Source organism: Mauremys reevesii, linkage group 2 (genome assembly GCF_016161935.1).
Source record: "Mauremys reevesii isolate NIE-2019 linkage group 2, ASM1616193v1, whole genome shotgun sequence".
In the NCBI taxonomy this organism is placed as follows: Eukaryota; Metazoa; Chordata; order Testudines; family Geoemydidae; genus Mauremys; species Mauremys reevesii.
The window spans coordinates 5951037-5966169 of NC_052624.1; the positions used below are offsets into that span (position 1 = coordinate 5951037).

Sequence of the window (15133 nt, forward strand, 5' to 3'; positions counted from 1 at the left end):
AGAGCTCTGTGGCTCAAAAGCCCAGAAGCTGATTGCTGCAACATCCTTCTCTCTGGTCATGACAAACACCCTGCTCAGATCCAATCAGAACGCTGCTACAAAGATCATTCTCGTAGCCCATGGCTTTGACCATGTCAGCCTTCTCTTGGCATCCCTCCACTGCCTCCCCTTCTCAATAGCATCAACTGCCTGTCTTCAGGCCCCTTGAACCCAGTCTGAACCAAGCTATGCAATTCGCTCCAGGGTGGAGTACTTCTCTGGAGGTGTTTACCTGTCCCGGGACCTGCCGTAATTACCCCCCACTGATTTTAGTTTCTGGGGAAAGCTGGTAACCCTCCTCTGATTTCAGAGCAATTTGCCAATTTGTCCAGGTCGTTTTGACTTCTAATCCTGTCCTCCCAAGTGCCTGCAACCTCTCCCAGCCTGGTGTCACCTGCAAATTTTATAAGCGTACTCTCCACTCCATTAGCCAAGTCATTCATGAAAACTTTGAGCAGTATCCGGCACTGATCCCTGTAGGGGGGTCCCTGACAATAGGTGGTGATGGTCTCCACTAGCATGGAATGAGCCCCCCCCCCAAAAAAAATTGTGGTTATCAGTTCTTAACTTCTTAAGAAATTCCACATAGCGCCCTCCAGATTCCCCCACCCTGGCACTCTGTGAAAATGGATCAGGCCACTTTGAGGAGTTCATGACAAATATCTGACTGTCTTGAAGAACACGCCACCTCCGCCCCCTGGAGGTGAAACAATTTCCCACTGAAACAAATGGGAAAGATTTGATTGGGACCTGCAAACATTGGGAATCTTTCCAGCATCAGGAAGCAACCTGCAGGGCGCTGCTTGTTTAAGAACAGAAGGCTCTGTTGGCTAGTTCTGATCAGATCCCCCCGTTCCCAGTTTGCATACAAGCATGGCATACCATCTCCCTGGTTTCGTTGGTGAGGAACTTGGCGCATTCGCTGTAATTCGCCCAGGTGCGGTTGTTGCCTGGCACCAGCTCCCAGCTCCCATTCAGGTCACACCGCCGATAGGCGTGGCCTAACGAAAGGAACGAGAAAACAGACGACATGACGCTTAGCGGATTGCAGTCCTGGGAGAACAGAAGAAGTATCTTTCCCGAAGCTTCAACCACAGATTCACACCTGTTCTTATAACTCAGTTACCCATAATCAGCCTGCCCTTATCTTCTCTCTCTACTGCTTGTCATGGAGGTGCAGGGGAACAGGGGGTTGTTTCAGATCAGCTTAGCGCAGGGGATCTCCCCCCGCAACTGAACTTCAAAAACCAGCCATTTGTTCTACACAGAAACTCTCAAATTTAAAGAGGCACCCATCAAACAGTGTAGGTCAAAATACGGGGTTTGAAAAAAGAAAGACAGAAAAATGGTTTTCAAAATCCAATAGCATGGAAACATTTGCATGATTGTTAAAAAAAAGTCATTGAAAAGCAATGGGCTTGTTCAAGTGGATCTTTCTACATCTCTAGCCCTTATCACTGTACAATCTTAGTGCCTTCCAATTAGGAATCGATTTTTTTTTCTTTGTCGCACCCCTGTTACCAAGAGGGAAGACAGATACAGCACAGAGTCAGCCAGAGCGCCTGTGGCAAATCCAGGAATACAACCCAGTGCCCCAGTCCAGTGCTCCAACCACTAGACCCTCCTCCTTCCCCTTCCACGTATCACAAGGGGGCCTTTAAGTGGATGTGCAGAAAAACCTCCCTGGCAGCTGCAGTTCTGGCATAAGGATTCTACGCTGGCCCAGCTCCCAGTCTCGCCCACAGTGGGCCTGTGGGAGGGTTGTGGATGTAGTCTACTACACGGTGGCTAGTCTCTGCTTCCTGGGAGCCCTGGGAAGCATGCATAAGGTAGAGCAGCCTTGAGGCTGCTCTTATTCACACCAGGGACCAAGCAGACTCCTGCATAGCCCAGAATGGGGGGAGCACAAAAATGGTTTTACCCACCAACTCCGGTCCTGCGCCCAGCTCAAGTACAGAGCAACTGAGAAACAGGCCCAAGGATTTTTTGTTTTTTAAAAAAATTAGACACCGTCTAGCCAAACTGTGGTCTCGGCTCCACTAGTGTGGTAGCTTTGTAATGTGGAATAAGACCAGTGCAGCCACACCAATGTCACAGGGACACTGCCCTCAGGAGCTGGAGTGGAGCCGCCATCGGTGACGACAGTTGGAATTTTCTGTAATACTTTTACACTCTATCTGTAGGATCCCGCACCCATCCGCGTTGCGTCACTACTTCTGGGGATGGGGTGAGAATTAATTCTGTCCTTGCAACAGCGGCGATCAGGGCAAAGTGTCTGAGCCACTAAGGCTGACAGGGCTGGAATCAACACAGGCCCTACCCTGACAAGAGGAACCTTAATAACCGAAGATCAACTCCTAGAGCCAGTTGCTTCTCCTCATTTCCCTGCATGGAAGAAGAACAAAAAGCCCTGAGCTGGAGAACAAGGATTTGAAGGTGTCAGGTGCCTGTGACAAGAACAGGTTCTCTCAACACAGGGGCTCTCACTCCGGACTCAGAGACAAAGAAGCACAGAGCCGAGATGGATTCTGCAGCAGTTTGGCTTGGCGGAGCTCTGGCCTCAGACTCCGCCTTCACCTGTGCTTCTCCATGCTCACCTAAGCGCTCCCAGATGCTGTAGTCCAGGGGGCTGTGAAAATCTGCAAACACTGACGTGCACTGATCCCCGAAAGGGGTAGAAAGTCCCTAACTGGGAGTCTGCTCTGATGCTGACACACCAGGATTGCTGGACCCCGAAGGCCCAGTCTAGGAGGTGTTGAGGCCATCTGGCCTACCCTTATGGCAAAACGGGACCCCCTGGGGGCTGGGGCACTAAAGGGTGACTCCCAGGATACTGTTTAAGGGCCGGGGGGTAAACCCAGGACACCGTTCAAGAGGGGAAAGGTTCCCCAGGCCAACGCCCGGCTCTTTAGTCCTCAGCTACATCCCTCCCCGCTGCAGGCCAAAAAGTTCCCGTGGTGCTTGGGAAGGAGCTTCATTACCTTTGTGGTTGAAGTCATAGATGTACTCAGGACACGGCATGGCCACCACTTTGCCGGGCATGCCTTCGGGCCAGCAGCCAATGCCGTCCCACTCGGGCAGACAGAAACCATCTGCGGGAGAGAAGCGAAAACAAGAGAAGTCACTGAGCCTGCAGCATTCCGCGGCTTGCACCGACATAGCGTCCTCAGAAGTGTCGTGTGCCAGCTGCCTCCTGGATATTCACTGCCCGGAGAGGGCCTTCTCCCAGCTAGAATTAACTGCAGGGCCCAAATCTGGCCCAATTAGCACTCAGCTGTGGCCCAGCTGCCTGCTAAAAAAATTCAGAATGTGCTGCCCTGGCCTGGCAGGGGGCAGGGGTGGCTGAGGGGGAGACAGCGTCTTGCAGCCTGCATGAGCGCTCCTGCCAGCAGGGTTCTGGTGAGTGACGCAGGGAGTGGGAGAGTGGGTAGGTTTGTGGGGGGGCTCTGGGCAGTGAGGAAGTGGGGGGGGGCTGGGAACTGGAGTTTTGCCGGGGTGCTGCAGCATCCCCAGGTTTTAGGTAGGGCTCCGCTCCTGGGGTCAGGTTCGGCTGCTGGCTGCCCAGCCCTGTGCAAGGTCGGGGGGGTCCTGCAGTCCGGCTGCCCGGCCCCGCGGAGGGGGGAGGAGGGGAGAGGAGTCCCGCTGCCCAGCCCCTCACAGCAGAGTTCGGGGTCCGGGGTCTGGCCCCGCTGCAGGTTTCGTGGTCCAGCTGTCCAGTGCCACACGGTGGGTCTGGGTCCCACCTGCCCGGCCCAGTGTCCAGGGCTCTGCTCCTGGCCTCGCTCTGAGCAGGGGCACTGGGCATAGGGGACTCTGGGGACACTTAGGAGGGAGGCGCTGTGGTTCTCAACCTGCGGCCCACAATGATAAACAGGTTGAGAACCACTAGTCAAGAAGTTAGTAGGTTCGCTAAAGCTGCTGTTGTTATGCTCAGCAATTGGCTTCTAGTGCGCAGCTCCTGACACCTGCCAGCGGCGGTGGAGTAGATACAACCCATCCCGCTTTTGATTCTTTTCTAAGGGACATGGTCCGGATAAAAGGGCTGCTGTCCAGGTGTTCTCTGTGGGGATTCCCATGACTTTGGAAGCCACTTCTCACGTTGGTCTGAAATAGTCCTTCAGGGCACGGTGGGCAGCTGGCCTTGTCACCCAGGCATTTGAAAATGGGACAGAGGAAAGAGATTATAAAGGGTGGGGAATTTAGCAGTGAGAAGGGGGGGAACTGAACCTCTCAGGTGCTGCGTTTAGACACGGTAACTCCAAATAGCTCCGATACACCAGCCGCTGGTGGTAAGTTACGCTGAGTTATAACGCTGCCCCGTAAATACGTGTGAGCATTAATTTGGTTGTAACATTCAGGGCAACTAGAGCATATAGACAGGTGCCTTGTTCTAGCATTCATATCAATCCAGAGAAAGAGTATTTATACTAAAAATGCTTTGGGGAGTTGCTTACATCTGTCTGCTGGTACCAGTTTTCCCAGGTTTTCTAAAAACAGGTGGCTGGATTAGTGTTCCTTTCAGCCAGCCCCACTCCCAGTTAAGTCAGCAGGAGTTTGATATCAATGAGGGAAGATCGGGTCCAATTTTTGGAAGAAACTAAATTTCATATCCCTCACACTCCCTAATCTATAGTTGAAGTCTATCATCCTGCAGCCAGCATAAAGGGTTCAGAGGACGTCTATACGGCTGGAGTAGGGGTAGTTAAAAATAGGGGGAAGAAGTAACACTCTTCCCTCCACCCCCTTTCTTTTTGGAATTTATTTTGAAAACTCAATTCTGAATATTCATCTCAACGTTCATCCTATTTTTTTTTATTTTGAAATTTATCAAAACTTGAAACAATCTGACCCACTCTAATGGTGAGAAGACCAGGAGTACCTGTGACACCTTAGAGACTAACAAATTTATTATCCAGAGCTTCAGTAGCAAGGGTTGGAAAAGAACAGCACGACGCAACTCCCTCCACAGTTCTGGAAGGGCTCTGGGCCCAGATCTTCAAAGGTATTTCAGTGCCTCGATACCTTTGAGCATATGGACCACAAATCCTCATGCTCCAGGGCAGAAGCCAAACTATAGGCTAACGGGGGTCAGGAAACAACTTTGCTTAGCGGCAGGTGATCACAGAACTGCTTACTGCTGGGTTCTTACACCTTCCTCCAAAGCAGCTGGAACGGACCACTGCCAGAGACAGGACACATGACTAGGTGGACAACTGGTCAGCTCTGGTGTAGCACTTTCTATGTTCTTTTGTTTCTAATCACCTGTTGGTACAAGCAACACCCGATGAAGCCAACTGCTGTCCATGCTCAGAACTGCCCAGCCTATCCTCTGATGAGCGGGATGGCCATGGTAATTGACCTAGGCTATAGCTATACAGCAGAACTTGCACCGATGCATCTGCGCTGCTGTAGTGATGCTAGTGCAGATGCCCGAAGCTGACGGGAGAGCGCTTTCTCATCAACGTACTTACTCCAGCCCCCTTGAGCGGCAGTAATTATGTCGGCAGGGGAAGGTCTCCCCTGACCTCGCACTGTCCACACCAGCGCTTAGGTCGGTGTAATTTACATCACTCAGGGGGGTGACTTATTTTCACCCCTAAGTGACATCGCTTGTGCTGCCTTAAGATGGAGTGTATACACAGCTCTGGCTTTCAGCATTCCCTTGAAAGTAGGGGTGAAAACCCTTCAGAATCTCCTAGTCTATCCACAACTGGCTCGCAGCAATATATGGTATGTAAAGACTCAATCCTGCAAAGTGCTGAGCTCTCCGCGCCAGTCCAACAAAGTGCTTAAATATGCGCTTAATTTGAAGTACCTGAGTAGTCCCATTCACTTCCGTGGGATTACGTTTGTGCTTAGAATTAAGCACTTGCTTAAATACTTTGCTGGGTTGGACCAGCTGGGCCAGACTGCTCAGAATCTTTCAGGATCATGCCCCAAGAACCCATCTGAAAGGAAAACAAATGCAGACAGACGCGCACAGACGGGCCCCACTCTGTTTTAATTTCAGAGCTGCAGGAGGCAGCTTTCCCCTCTTTAGCAATTACTGCACTGCAGACTGATACTCCCAGCAGAGCTAGATTCTCAGTGTCTGGTCTAAAGGCACTCTGCAGCGATAAAAACAGACTGGAATACAGCACATTCTTCTCATCTGTGATAGCGTTCCATTATTAAAGACACAACAAATGTTCCAAGCTCACAGAGATGATGTTCTTCCATTAACATCAAAGCTAGGCCATCAACAGTCTTTCAGTCATTCAAGTAATTTATTCTTTCTAATGCATACGCTTTCGTATGATTAAAGAACAACGCAGGATTCCTTAAAAAAAGTATCCTAGATAATTTTCTCCCCTTTGGGTTTAGGGATGACAGAGCATGATTCAATATGCTGGTAATTTAGGGCATACAATGACACACAATTTAACTATTGATTTCTTATCTTTAATTTAGTGCTGATGAAAGATGGCAGATTGGCAGCAATAGGAAACTGAAGTCCCAGTATAGAGTGAGCAGGTGTCTCCAGCACTGGCATGACATGCAGAAAGCAGAGATCTACATTCCATTGGGCCAAGTTAAAGAGAGAATGGGTGTATATACCTAATTTCCATTAGTCGTACCTAGGCTTGGCAGAATTAGCTTGTTATCAGGACATGTTGATTTCACTGCACACACACAAATCAACCAATTTTTTTCCCATCACCATTAATCGAAACGTACAGATAGGCAAAGTAAGAAAAATCCTGCTCATTGACGTTTGGTGGAAGGAGATTTACTTTGCATATTTTGACATGTGATATTGACCATTTGTGCTGTACCGGTTATAAAGCGCTCACGTTTTTGACTCGCAACGTCTGCAGTCATTAAATAATGATTGTGTCTGCCCCCCTTTAATGTCCCAAAACTGTGAAAATTGAAATGGATAAAAAGAGGAAAAAACAGCTGAAAACACCGTCTGTGAAAATTGAAATTAAAAAGAGTTTAAAAATGCTTTGCAATAAACATAGAAATTATTCACTGAAATGATAAAAAAATATAAATCAAATTCTACCAAGCCTCGTTGTACTGCGCTTTCTCTTCTAACATTTGTCTTCAGTGGTAGCCCCTCACTTTGTGCATGGAAGGGAAATTGATGCTGCCGAACTAGCGAGGTGTGCAATTATTTCCCCGCTAGTGTGTTCAACAGAAATGCTGGAGACTGATGAGGCTAACGCACAGTGATCAGACTATCAAACTGGAAGTCAGGACTCCTGGGTTCTGTTGCTTCTGTCCTGCTGCAATTTTTAGTTAAGTCACTGAGAGCCCAGATGCAACAAAAGGTATTTAGGCTCTGAATGCCCATTGGTTCCAGTGGACATTAGGGGTCTAAATACCTGCGTGGATCTGGGCCCAAACGAGCTGCCATTGAAATCAATTAAAAGATTCCTGCTGACTTCATGGAAGTTGGATCACACCCTAACTAGTTCTGTGCCTCAGTTTGTCCATCTGTGACATGGATACAATAATACTTCGGTCCCGCACTGAGGTTTGGTGTTTATAAAGCCGTGTTTCTGAAGGGATTTGAGACTTTTGACCAAACAGTACTAAATAGGGCAAAGTATTTTCATCGTCTTTAGAAGCATCTGTCAAAACTAATGAAAAGTTGAATTAAATTATTCCTCTACCCTTATTGACAACAGGAAGTGCCTGAATACACCCAGGAAATATTTTTTAAAACAGAAACATCAAACATGCCTGACCTGAGTAACTGCATGATGTTATTATCGGACCCTTTGCCTTACCTGTCCCCATTAGACTTTTGTTAGTTTAATACCCACGTCTGTCTCAGGTGACATTTAGGAGCAGTTTCTGACCCTCACTAAAACGTTTGTTTTATTGTGGCTTTGTTGTGCAGATGAAACATGCTTATGTAAGAGCCAGGTATTATTAATTATTATAGTTGTTGTTGTTTTGTAAAGCAATTCACACTACAGCTGGTTAAAAAAATGGACGAAAAAAATTCACAAAATTTTTCAAAAGTTGTTTTCATTTTGCAGGGTTCAAAAGGGACCATTTTTTTTGTTTCGTTTATCATTTTAATTTTTTTTGTTTTCCCTCCCCCTTCTTCCTTCCTCTTTTACCAGTCATTTAAAAAAATGATTTAAAAAAACAGACAGAAAAGAGAGAGAATAAATTGAAAAATGATAAATAACAAACATTGAAAAAAATTAAAAAATCGTAAGCCGACAATTTTTCAAGACAAGTTTTTTAAAAGACCATTTCTCGGCTGGAGAATTTTTCATTAAAAAGTTTCAACCACCTGCTTTCGGGCATTGCAAAAACTAAATGCTAGTTTTCCTAAGACATCTCAATTTTCTGATCCACTGCAGAATACTGAATACAGATAACCAGAGGGGATCAGCTTTATTGTAACTGACCAGGTAAAAGCTTATGAGGATTTTTCTTTTCAACAAAGAGAATGCACATTTAGGACTGAAAGAAGCTGCTTGCATCACTCTGAGCAGCAGTGTAGAGAGGGGTAAGAATATATTTGAGTACATATACGTGCATGCATGTTATGTTTGTGTCAGAGGGCCTAAAAGGAGCTTTTCCTGGAATAAACAGGACACAATTAAAATGTAACTCACAACAAACTGTATAACCTCCAGAGAAAACAGGAATAAATACGCAGGGTATATATGTTATACATGTAACCCACACACCTCCTGGGTGTGGTGCTCTGTCCCATGTAGTGGCACCGAGACCACTTTGGCCTGGTCTACACTGGGCGGGGTGGAGGGATCGACCTAAGATACGCAACTTCAGCTACGGGAATAGCGTAGCTGAAGTCGACGTATCTTAGTTTGACTTACCTCGCGTCCTCACGGCGCGGGATCGATTGCCACGGAGTTCAGCAGTCGATGGAAGAGCGATCAGGGATTGATTTATCGCATCTACACTACACGCGATAAATCGATCCCCGATAGAGCGATCGCTACCCACCGATGTGGCGGGTAGTGTAGACGTACCCTTAGAGATTAATGAATCAACTACAACCTTAGCTAGCTGCCAGATAGCTCATGCAGTAGCAACTCATATACTAAGCTCCCAAATGCCCTGGTTCAGTCCTGCCTGCTGACAACCAGCATCTGGTGGTGTTACACACACACACACATAGAAATATGGGCAGGTACATAGATATACACACATGTGTATATAGCATATACATACACTGAATGTTGGTCATGTCACTAGTGAAAATCAGTGCAGCTCCATTAATTCCACCACATCTATGCCAATTTGCACCCACTGCAGATTGTTTTAATGAGGGAGGTAGGGGATTTGGTTAAAGATTCATGCAGTAAAATGGTGTGTCAGACCATTTCTCTGCTGCAAAAAAAATCTCTGCTGAGCCTTTCCCCCAGCCACCTGGAAGTCAGGCAGGGAGACAACGCCAGGGGACGTGCAGGAACTGTTGGGTTGGAGCTTTACACACATATTATAAAAATTATAAACAAACAGCCTGGGTAAACACTAAGCCCCGACGCCTGCTTTTCCACAGGGTGTGGGCTGAGCGGTTCTGACAGCTTTACAGACGCTTCCCATTCTGGATGCTAGACTGGGGGTGGGAGGATGCAGATGCGTGAGGATGCTGCGCTATCTTTGGGGACGTTTGTTCCTTCTCATACCTGACCCCGGTGTCTGGCTCTTTCCCTGCTTCAGCTGAGCAAGGGCTCGGGTGAGCACACTAGCAGCGCTTATCTCGGGTACATGTGGATCAGTGATCTCTACTGGATCGCACGGCAAACACATTTGCATGTGTGCAACCACATTCCCCTCTAGGGGCTGCTACAGCTAATTCGCTCGAAGGATAGGGACCCGAGTTTCAGGAGTAAGAAATCCCAGGCTCTATCCTGCCTAAACTCTTGGGAGCTCATCAGTAACCTCTGTGGCCAATTCAGCTGTATAGCTGATCCAGCCAGAACTCCCAGTGCGTCTTCCCGCCAAAGGAGGATACCAAATACATAGAATCAGACCGGTGGTCCATATGTTGCCAGGACTGATGCTTCAGAGACGGTGCAAAAGAACCCAAACGTGAGCAGAGGTGGGACCTGCACCCTCCGACGAAGTGCTGCCAGACACAGCGGCAACCGACTGAGCTGCCATTTCGGCTGCAGCTCTTTTGAATCGGGCCCCGCCCATCCTAAAGCCGGCCCTGACGGCAGGTCTCATCCTCGTTTCTAACAACCAGAGAGTGGCTGAAGTTCACATAGGGAGACAAGAATTGAACTCGGGCCTTCCCCGTCCAGTTCCTTAACCAAAGCCCTAACCGCTACTCCTAGAACACTGCACCCTGGTCACCCTTTGTCCATCTTGGGTACTTAGACGGTTGCCTCTTTGGGGCAGGGACTGTCTCTTCCTATTTGTATGTACAGCACCTAGCACAATGGGGCCTCTAAGGGTGATGCTGGAATTGTGATTGATTACAACAGTCTGTAACCGCTAACCCCTCTTTTTGTCCTATGACCGCAGAGGTGTTAATAGGCCATTCTATCTTGAATGGTCCCTTACAAAATAGACTAACTACTTATGCTCAACAATAGGGTTGTCACCTTTCTAGTTTCTATTATCTGCACCCCCCCGAGACCCCGACCGTGCCCCACTTCTTCCCCCCAAGGCCCTGCCCCTGCTTCACCTCTTGCCTTGAGGCCCCACCCCTTCTCTCCTTTCCCCCCAGGCTCCGTCCCCTTCTCTGCCTCTCCCCGCAAGGCTCTGCCCCTGCTCCATCTCTCCCCCCAAGGCCCCGCCCCTGTCATTCTCTCCTCTCCTCTTCTCTACCCCTCGGTCACTGGATCCTCTCCATCTCCCTCCCCACCCCCAGCTGGGCTCCCTCTGTGCCAGGGCTGGGATGGGACCTGCTGCAGCCGGACAAGGAGCTTGCCAGCAGGTAAGAGGCAGTCCCAGCTGAGCAGGGGCTGGCATGGGCTAATGCCCTGGTGCCTCTCCCCTGTCCTGCGGTGACCTGGCTTTTGCATTTTGCTGTGATGCCCCGAGTACCTCTCCCAGCCCCGAAGAGGAGCTCTGTGTAGCTCGGAAGCTTGTCTCCCTCACCACCAGAAGTTGGTCCAGTGAAAGCTATTACCTCCCTCACCTCATCTCTCCAATCTCCTGGGACTGACACGGCCACAACGACACTGCCCGCAATCAAAGAAATACCTCTTCTGAGGCCACGGCTGCAAAACCTTTCATCATCCAAAACGCCCCACTCTAGCTGAGAGCCCTCTGGCGAAAGGGCCTCACAGGACGCCACTCTTGCAGGTGCTGATGAACCCAGGCGGCTTGGCACTGTGGGACAGGGGGGCCCCGCTGAACCCAGAACAGCCAGGGAGGAAGGGGGTCTTTGCAGAGATGCCCTCAGGAAGCTGACCGCAGAGAGACAATTGCACCCTGAAGCCTTACACGTTTCCGCTGCTCAGGGTGCATCCACCGAGGGATGTGCTCACTTGCCTTCTAGATTTCCTACCCCACCCCCGTCCGTTCTTTGTGCAAGCGTCGCATACATGTGGAGAACACATTGAAACCAGCTGCGCGGCCGCTTGGCAGTGTGTTTATCTGGGGGTATGGAATATAAATCAGCCCGAGTTATTCTGGCACTGTGCTCGGCACCAGGGAGACCGCATCTGGAATACGGTGTCCAATTGTGGTCACTCTATTACGGGAAGGACATTCAGCGGATTGGAAACAAGCAGGGAGGAGCAACCCAAAAAAATGACCCGGGCCTTAGGGAGGGGGGTCCGGGTGGGATGTGCGTCTGTACGGGGGTGTTTGTCTGGGCCTGCAGCTGCATTGCCAGCTGTGTGTGTCTGGGAATAGGTGTCGGTTTGAAGGGGGTGTGTGTGTGCGGATGAGTGTACTTGGGCACATGTCCGGGCTGGCTCTGTGTTTGCACTGAGTGCTAGGGGAGGGGGGGTCCATTTGGGTGAGTGTGTGTGACTGTATATCCGGGCGAGTGTGCGTGTGAGCGCGCTCACACCTGTGTCTCTGGACACGTGCCAGTCTCTGCCTGTATCTGCATCTTTCTGCGTGCTGCAGAGCCCAGCACACCGGAAAAAACGCCTCACCCGCGTTGTTCAGTCTGGCAACTTTATGCTTTCTAGTGAATCGCGCACATCAAAGGAGAGCACAGATCACATAAAACATCCGAAACAGTCTATGCATCCGATGAAGTGGGCTGTAGCCCACGAAAGCTTATGCTCAAATAAGCCTCTCCCCCTTCCAGTGTCTCTTTAAAACAAAGTTCACCCGGGAGGTGTAAACCTGGGAGAGCTGCTAGCTGATCAGCAAAATGATTGTTGTTAATAATCACGGCACAGCCTACGGTTAAAACTCAGGGCTCATCCATGAGCTTTCGCTGCGCCCCACCTCTCATCTCTCTGGTGCCCATTTAGGGCTACTCTGGCAGCTAAGGATTTGCAGAATTGGGCTTTTAAGCCCCGCTCCTGCAGCTTGCAGTGGGTGGGCCCCCGCCCATTACAGCCTGCATCATCAGGGCCTCGGGTGGTAAATGCTTTTGAGAAGGGACCTTGAGTTCACATTTTCATTATGCCGCCATGCACACGGGTGCTGCTGTGCCTTAAATAAATAACAGTGTCATGGACTGCTAAACATCACCGCTCGTTCATCTGGCCCCAGCACCTCATCCCCTTTAGTACATTCATTCTCACATCCCTGGGAGGCAGGGCTGTGCTATGATCCCCATTTTTAGAAGAGGGAAACTGAGGCACAGAGCAAGCAAGGGAGTCTGGGTAGGGAACTGACTCCACAGCTTATAAATCTCAGGTTAAAAATCCTTAACACCAGGCCATCCTTCCAGCTGCTTTTAACTCCTATCTACGGACCCCTGGTGTGTTCTGCTCCTGGCAATTCCTTTTTCTTATGTCTTATTTTCACCCGTGTTTAATTTCTTCATTATTATTAGTATTACTACGGTAGCATACAGGACGAGTCCTGGATCAGGACCCCCTGGTGCTAGGCACTGTACAAGCACAGAACAAAGAGATGGCCCCGGGCCCCAAAGCATTTGTGACCTGTGTATAGATGAGCAATACCAGCTGAATGCAACAAACGGATCCTTAACCAAGCTGTCCCCTACCTAGAATAACCTGGGTATGTCAATGTGCCTTTGTTGTTCTGCTGGGGGAGGTTAACTCTGTGATGTTTCCCTTACTACTTATGAATGTCCTGACCCAGAGGAAGGTCTTTGCACTGACTTCCGGCAGTCTTTGGATCAAGGCCTTCGCATACTAAGATCATGGAGGATGCAAAGGGTGGCTGGGATAAACACAGCCGAGAGGACGGCTAAATAAAAGCTGGCAGGACATTTAAATCTGTGGTTCTTAGGCCCTATCGTGAGCGGTGCTGAGAGCCTGCATCTCCATTGACTTCAAGGGGAGTTGAGGGCTCTCAGCATCTCCTAGGAGGTGCCCTGCACCCGGCAGGATTGAGCACGCTTGGTAGGAAAGCCACAGCTCCATGTTGTTAAAGGTAATAATTGGAGATACACCAATCTCCTAGAAGGAGAAGGGACCTTGAAAGGTCATTGAGTCCAGCCCCCTGCCTTCACTAGCAGGACCAATTCTTGCCCCAGATCCCTAAGTGACCCCCTCAAGGATTGAACTCACAACACTGGGTTTAGCAGGCCAATGCTCAAACCACTGAGCTATCCCTCCCCACATTGCTAAGAAAGCCTGGGCATGGGGAGGGGGCCCTTAGGGACAATGGACCCATAATTCAGGCAGCCAACACACATACCTTGGATAAACAGTCATGGTTTCTTGACTAAAAATAACCCCATCTCCCTAGCAAATAAGAGGCTTATTTATTAAAAAAACAAGCCCTTGCAATGCAAACTGCAACACCTAGCACTCCGGGATCACCACTGGCCTCGACTAATTAGAGGCTTGTGTAAAAATCTCTCTCCCGCTACAAAATGTCCCTTCTGGTTTTCCAACGCAGGGCAAGACAGGCTTTTAATTCATGGGGGTGGGAAATGTTTGATGACTCGTAGCTGGGGATTTCGCTTCATCCTCTTCCAGGTTTGCCTTTGGGGTGGCATCGGCTTAGCCACCGTTGCAGAAATATAATATTTATGTACATATAAAAGAAATTTTAAGGGTTTCCTGTTCCGACTGAATGGCTTTCATCTGGAGGCTAAATTAAAAAAAAAAATTGAAACTGAAAAAGAAAGCAAGCTGCATACTTGTGGGGATGGTTGTATGGGGTTTTTTCTTTCTGGTTGTTTGTTGGGTCTTCCTCTCTTGATGCCCAAGCCAAGAACTGCACAGAAGAAATATACACGCAGAGAAGAGCTGCATGAAAACACACTGGGAATAATCCCACACCTCTGCTTAGACCTATCCTTGCAACAAAGCCCGATGCCAGCTCTGTCCACATATCTATTCAAGTGACACCATCATAGGACCTAATCACATCAGCCATGCCATCAGGGGCTCGTACACCTGCACATCTACCAACGTGATATATACCATCATGTGCCAGCAATGCCCCTCTGCCATGTACATTGGCCAAACCGGACAGTCTCTACGCAAAAGAATAAATGGACACAAATCTGACATCAGGAATCATAACATTCAAAAACCAGTGGGAGAACACTTCAACCTCTCTAACCACTCAGTGACAGACTTGAAGGTGGCAGTTTTGCAACAAAAAAACTTCAAAAACAGACTCTAAAGAGAGACTGCAGAACTCGAATTAATATGCAAATTAGATACAATTAACTCAGGCCTAAACAGAGACTGGGAATGGTTGGGTCATTACACTAATTGAATCTATTTCCCTATGTTAAGTTCTCCTCACACCTTCTATGGGTCATCTTAATTATCACTTCAATGGGTTTTTTTCTCCTGCTGATGATAGCTCATCTCAATTGATTCGACTCTTCCTGTTGGTATGAGTACTTCCACCTTTTCATGTTCTCTGTATGTATAAATATCTCCTGTCTGTGTGTTCCATTCTATGCATCCGAAGAAGTGAGCTGTAGCTCACGAAAGCTCATGCTGAAATAAATTTGTTAGTCTCTAAGGTGCCACAAGTCCTC

At 48.7% G+C, this 15133-nt stretch overlaps 1 protein-coding gene across 1 annotated transcript in view; it reads right to left on the minus strand.

Annotated features, from left to right (window-relative positions):
• PTH1R (parathyroid hormone 1 receptor) overlaps positions 1-15133 on the minus strand; it is a 165034-nt gene that overhangs the window by 52758 nt on the left and 97143 nt on the right. The window contains exons 3-4 of the mRNA XM_039525674.1: positions 3021-3131; positions 922-1040 (exon numbers count right to left, since the gene is read on the minus strand). Coding sequence (XP_039381608.1) covers positions 922-1040; positions 3021-3131 — 230 coding nt within the window. The remainder of the gene's footprint in view (positions 1-921; positions 1041-3020; positions 3132-15133) is intronic.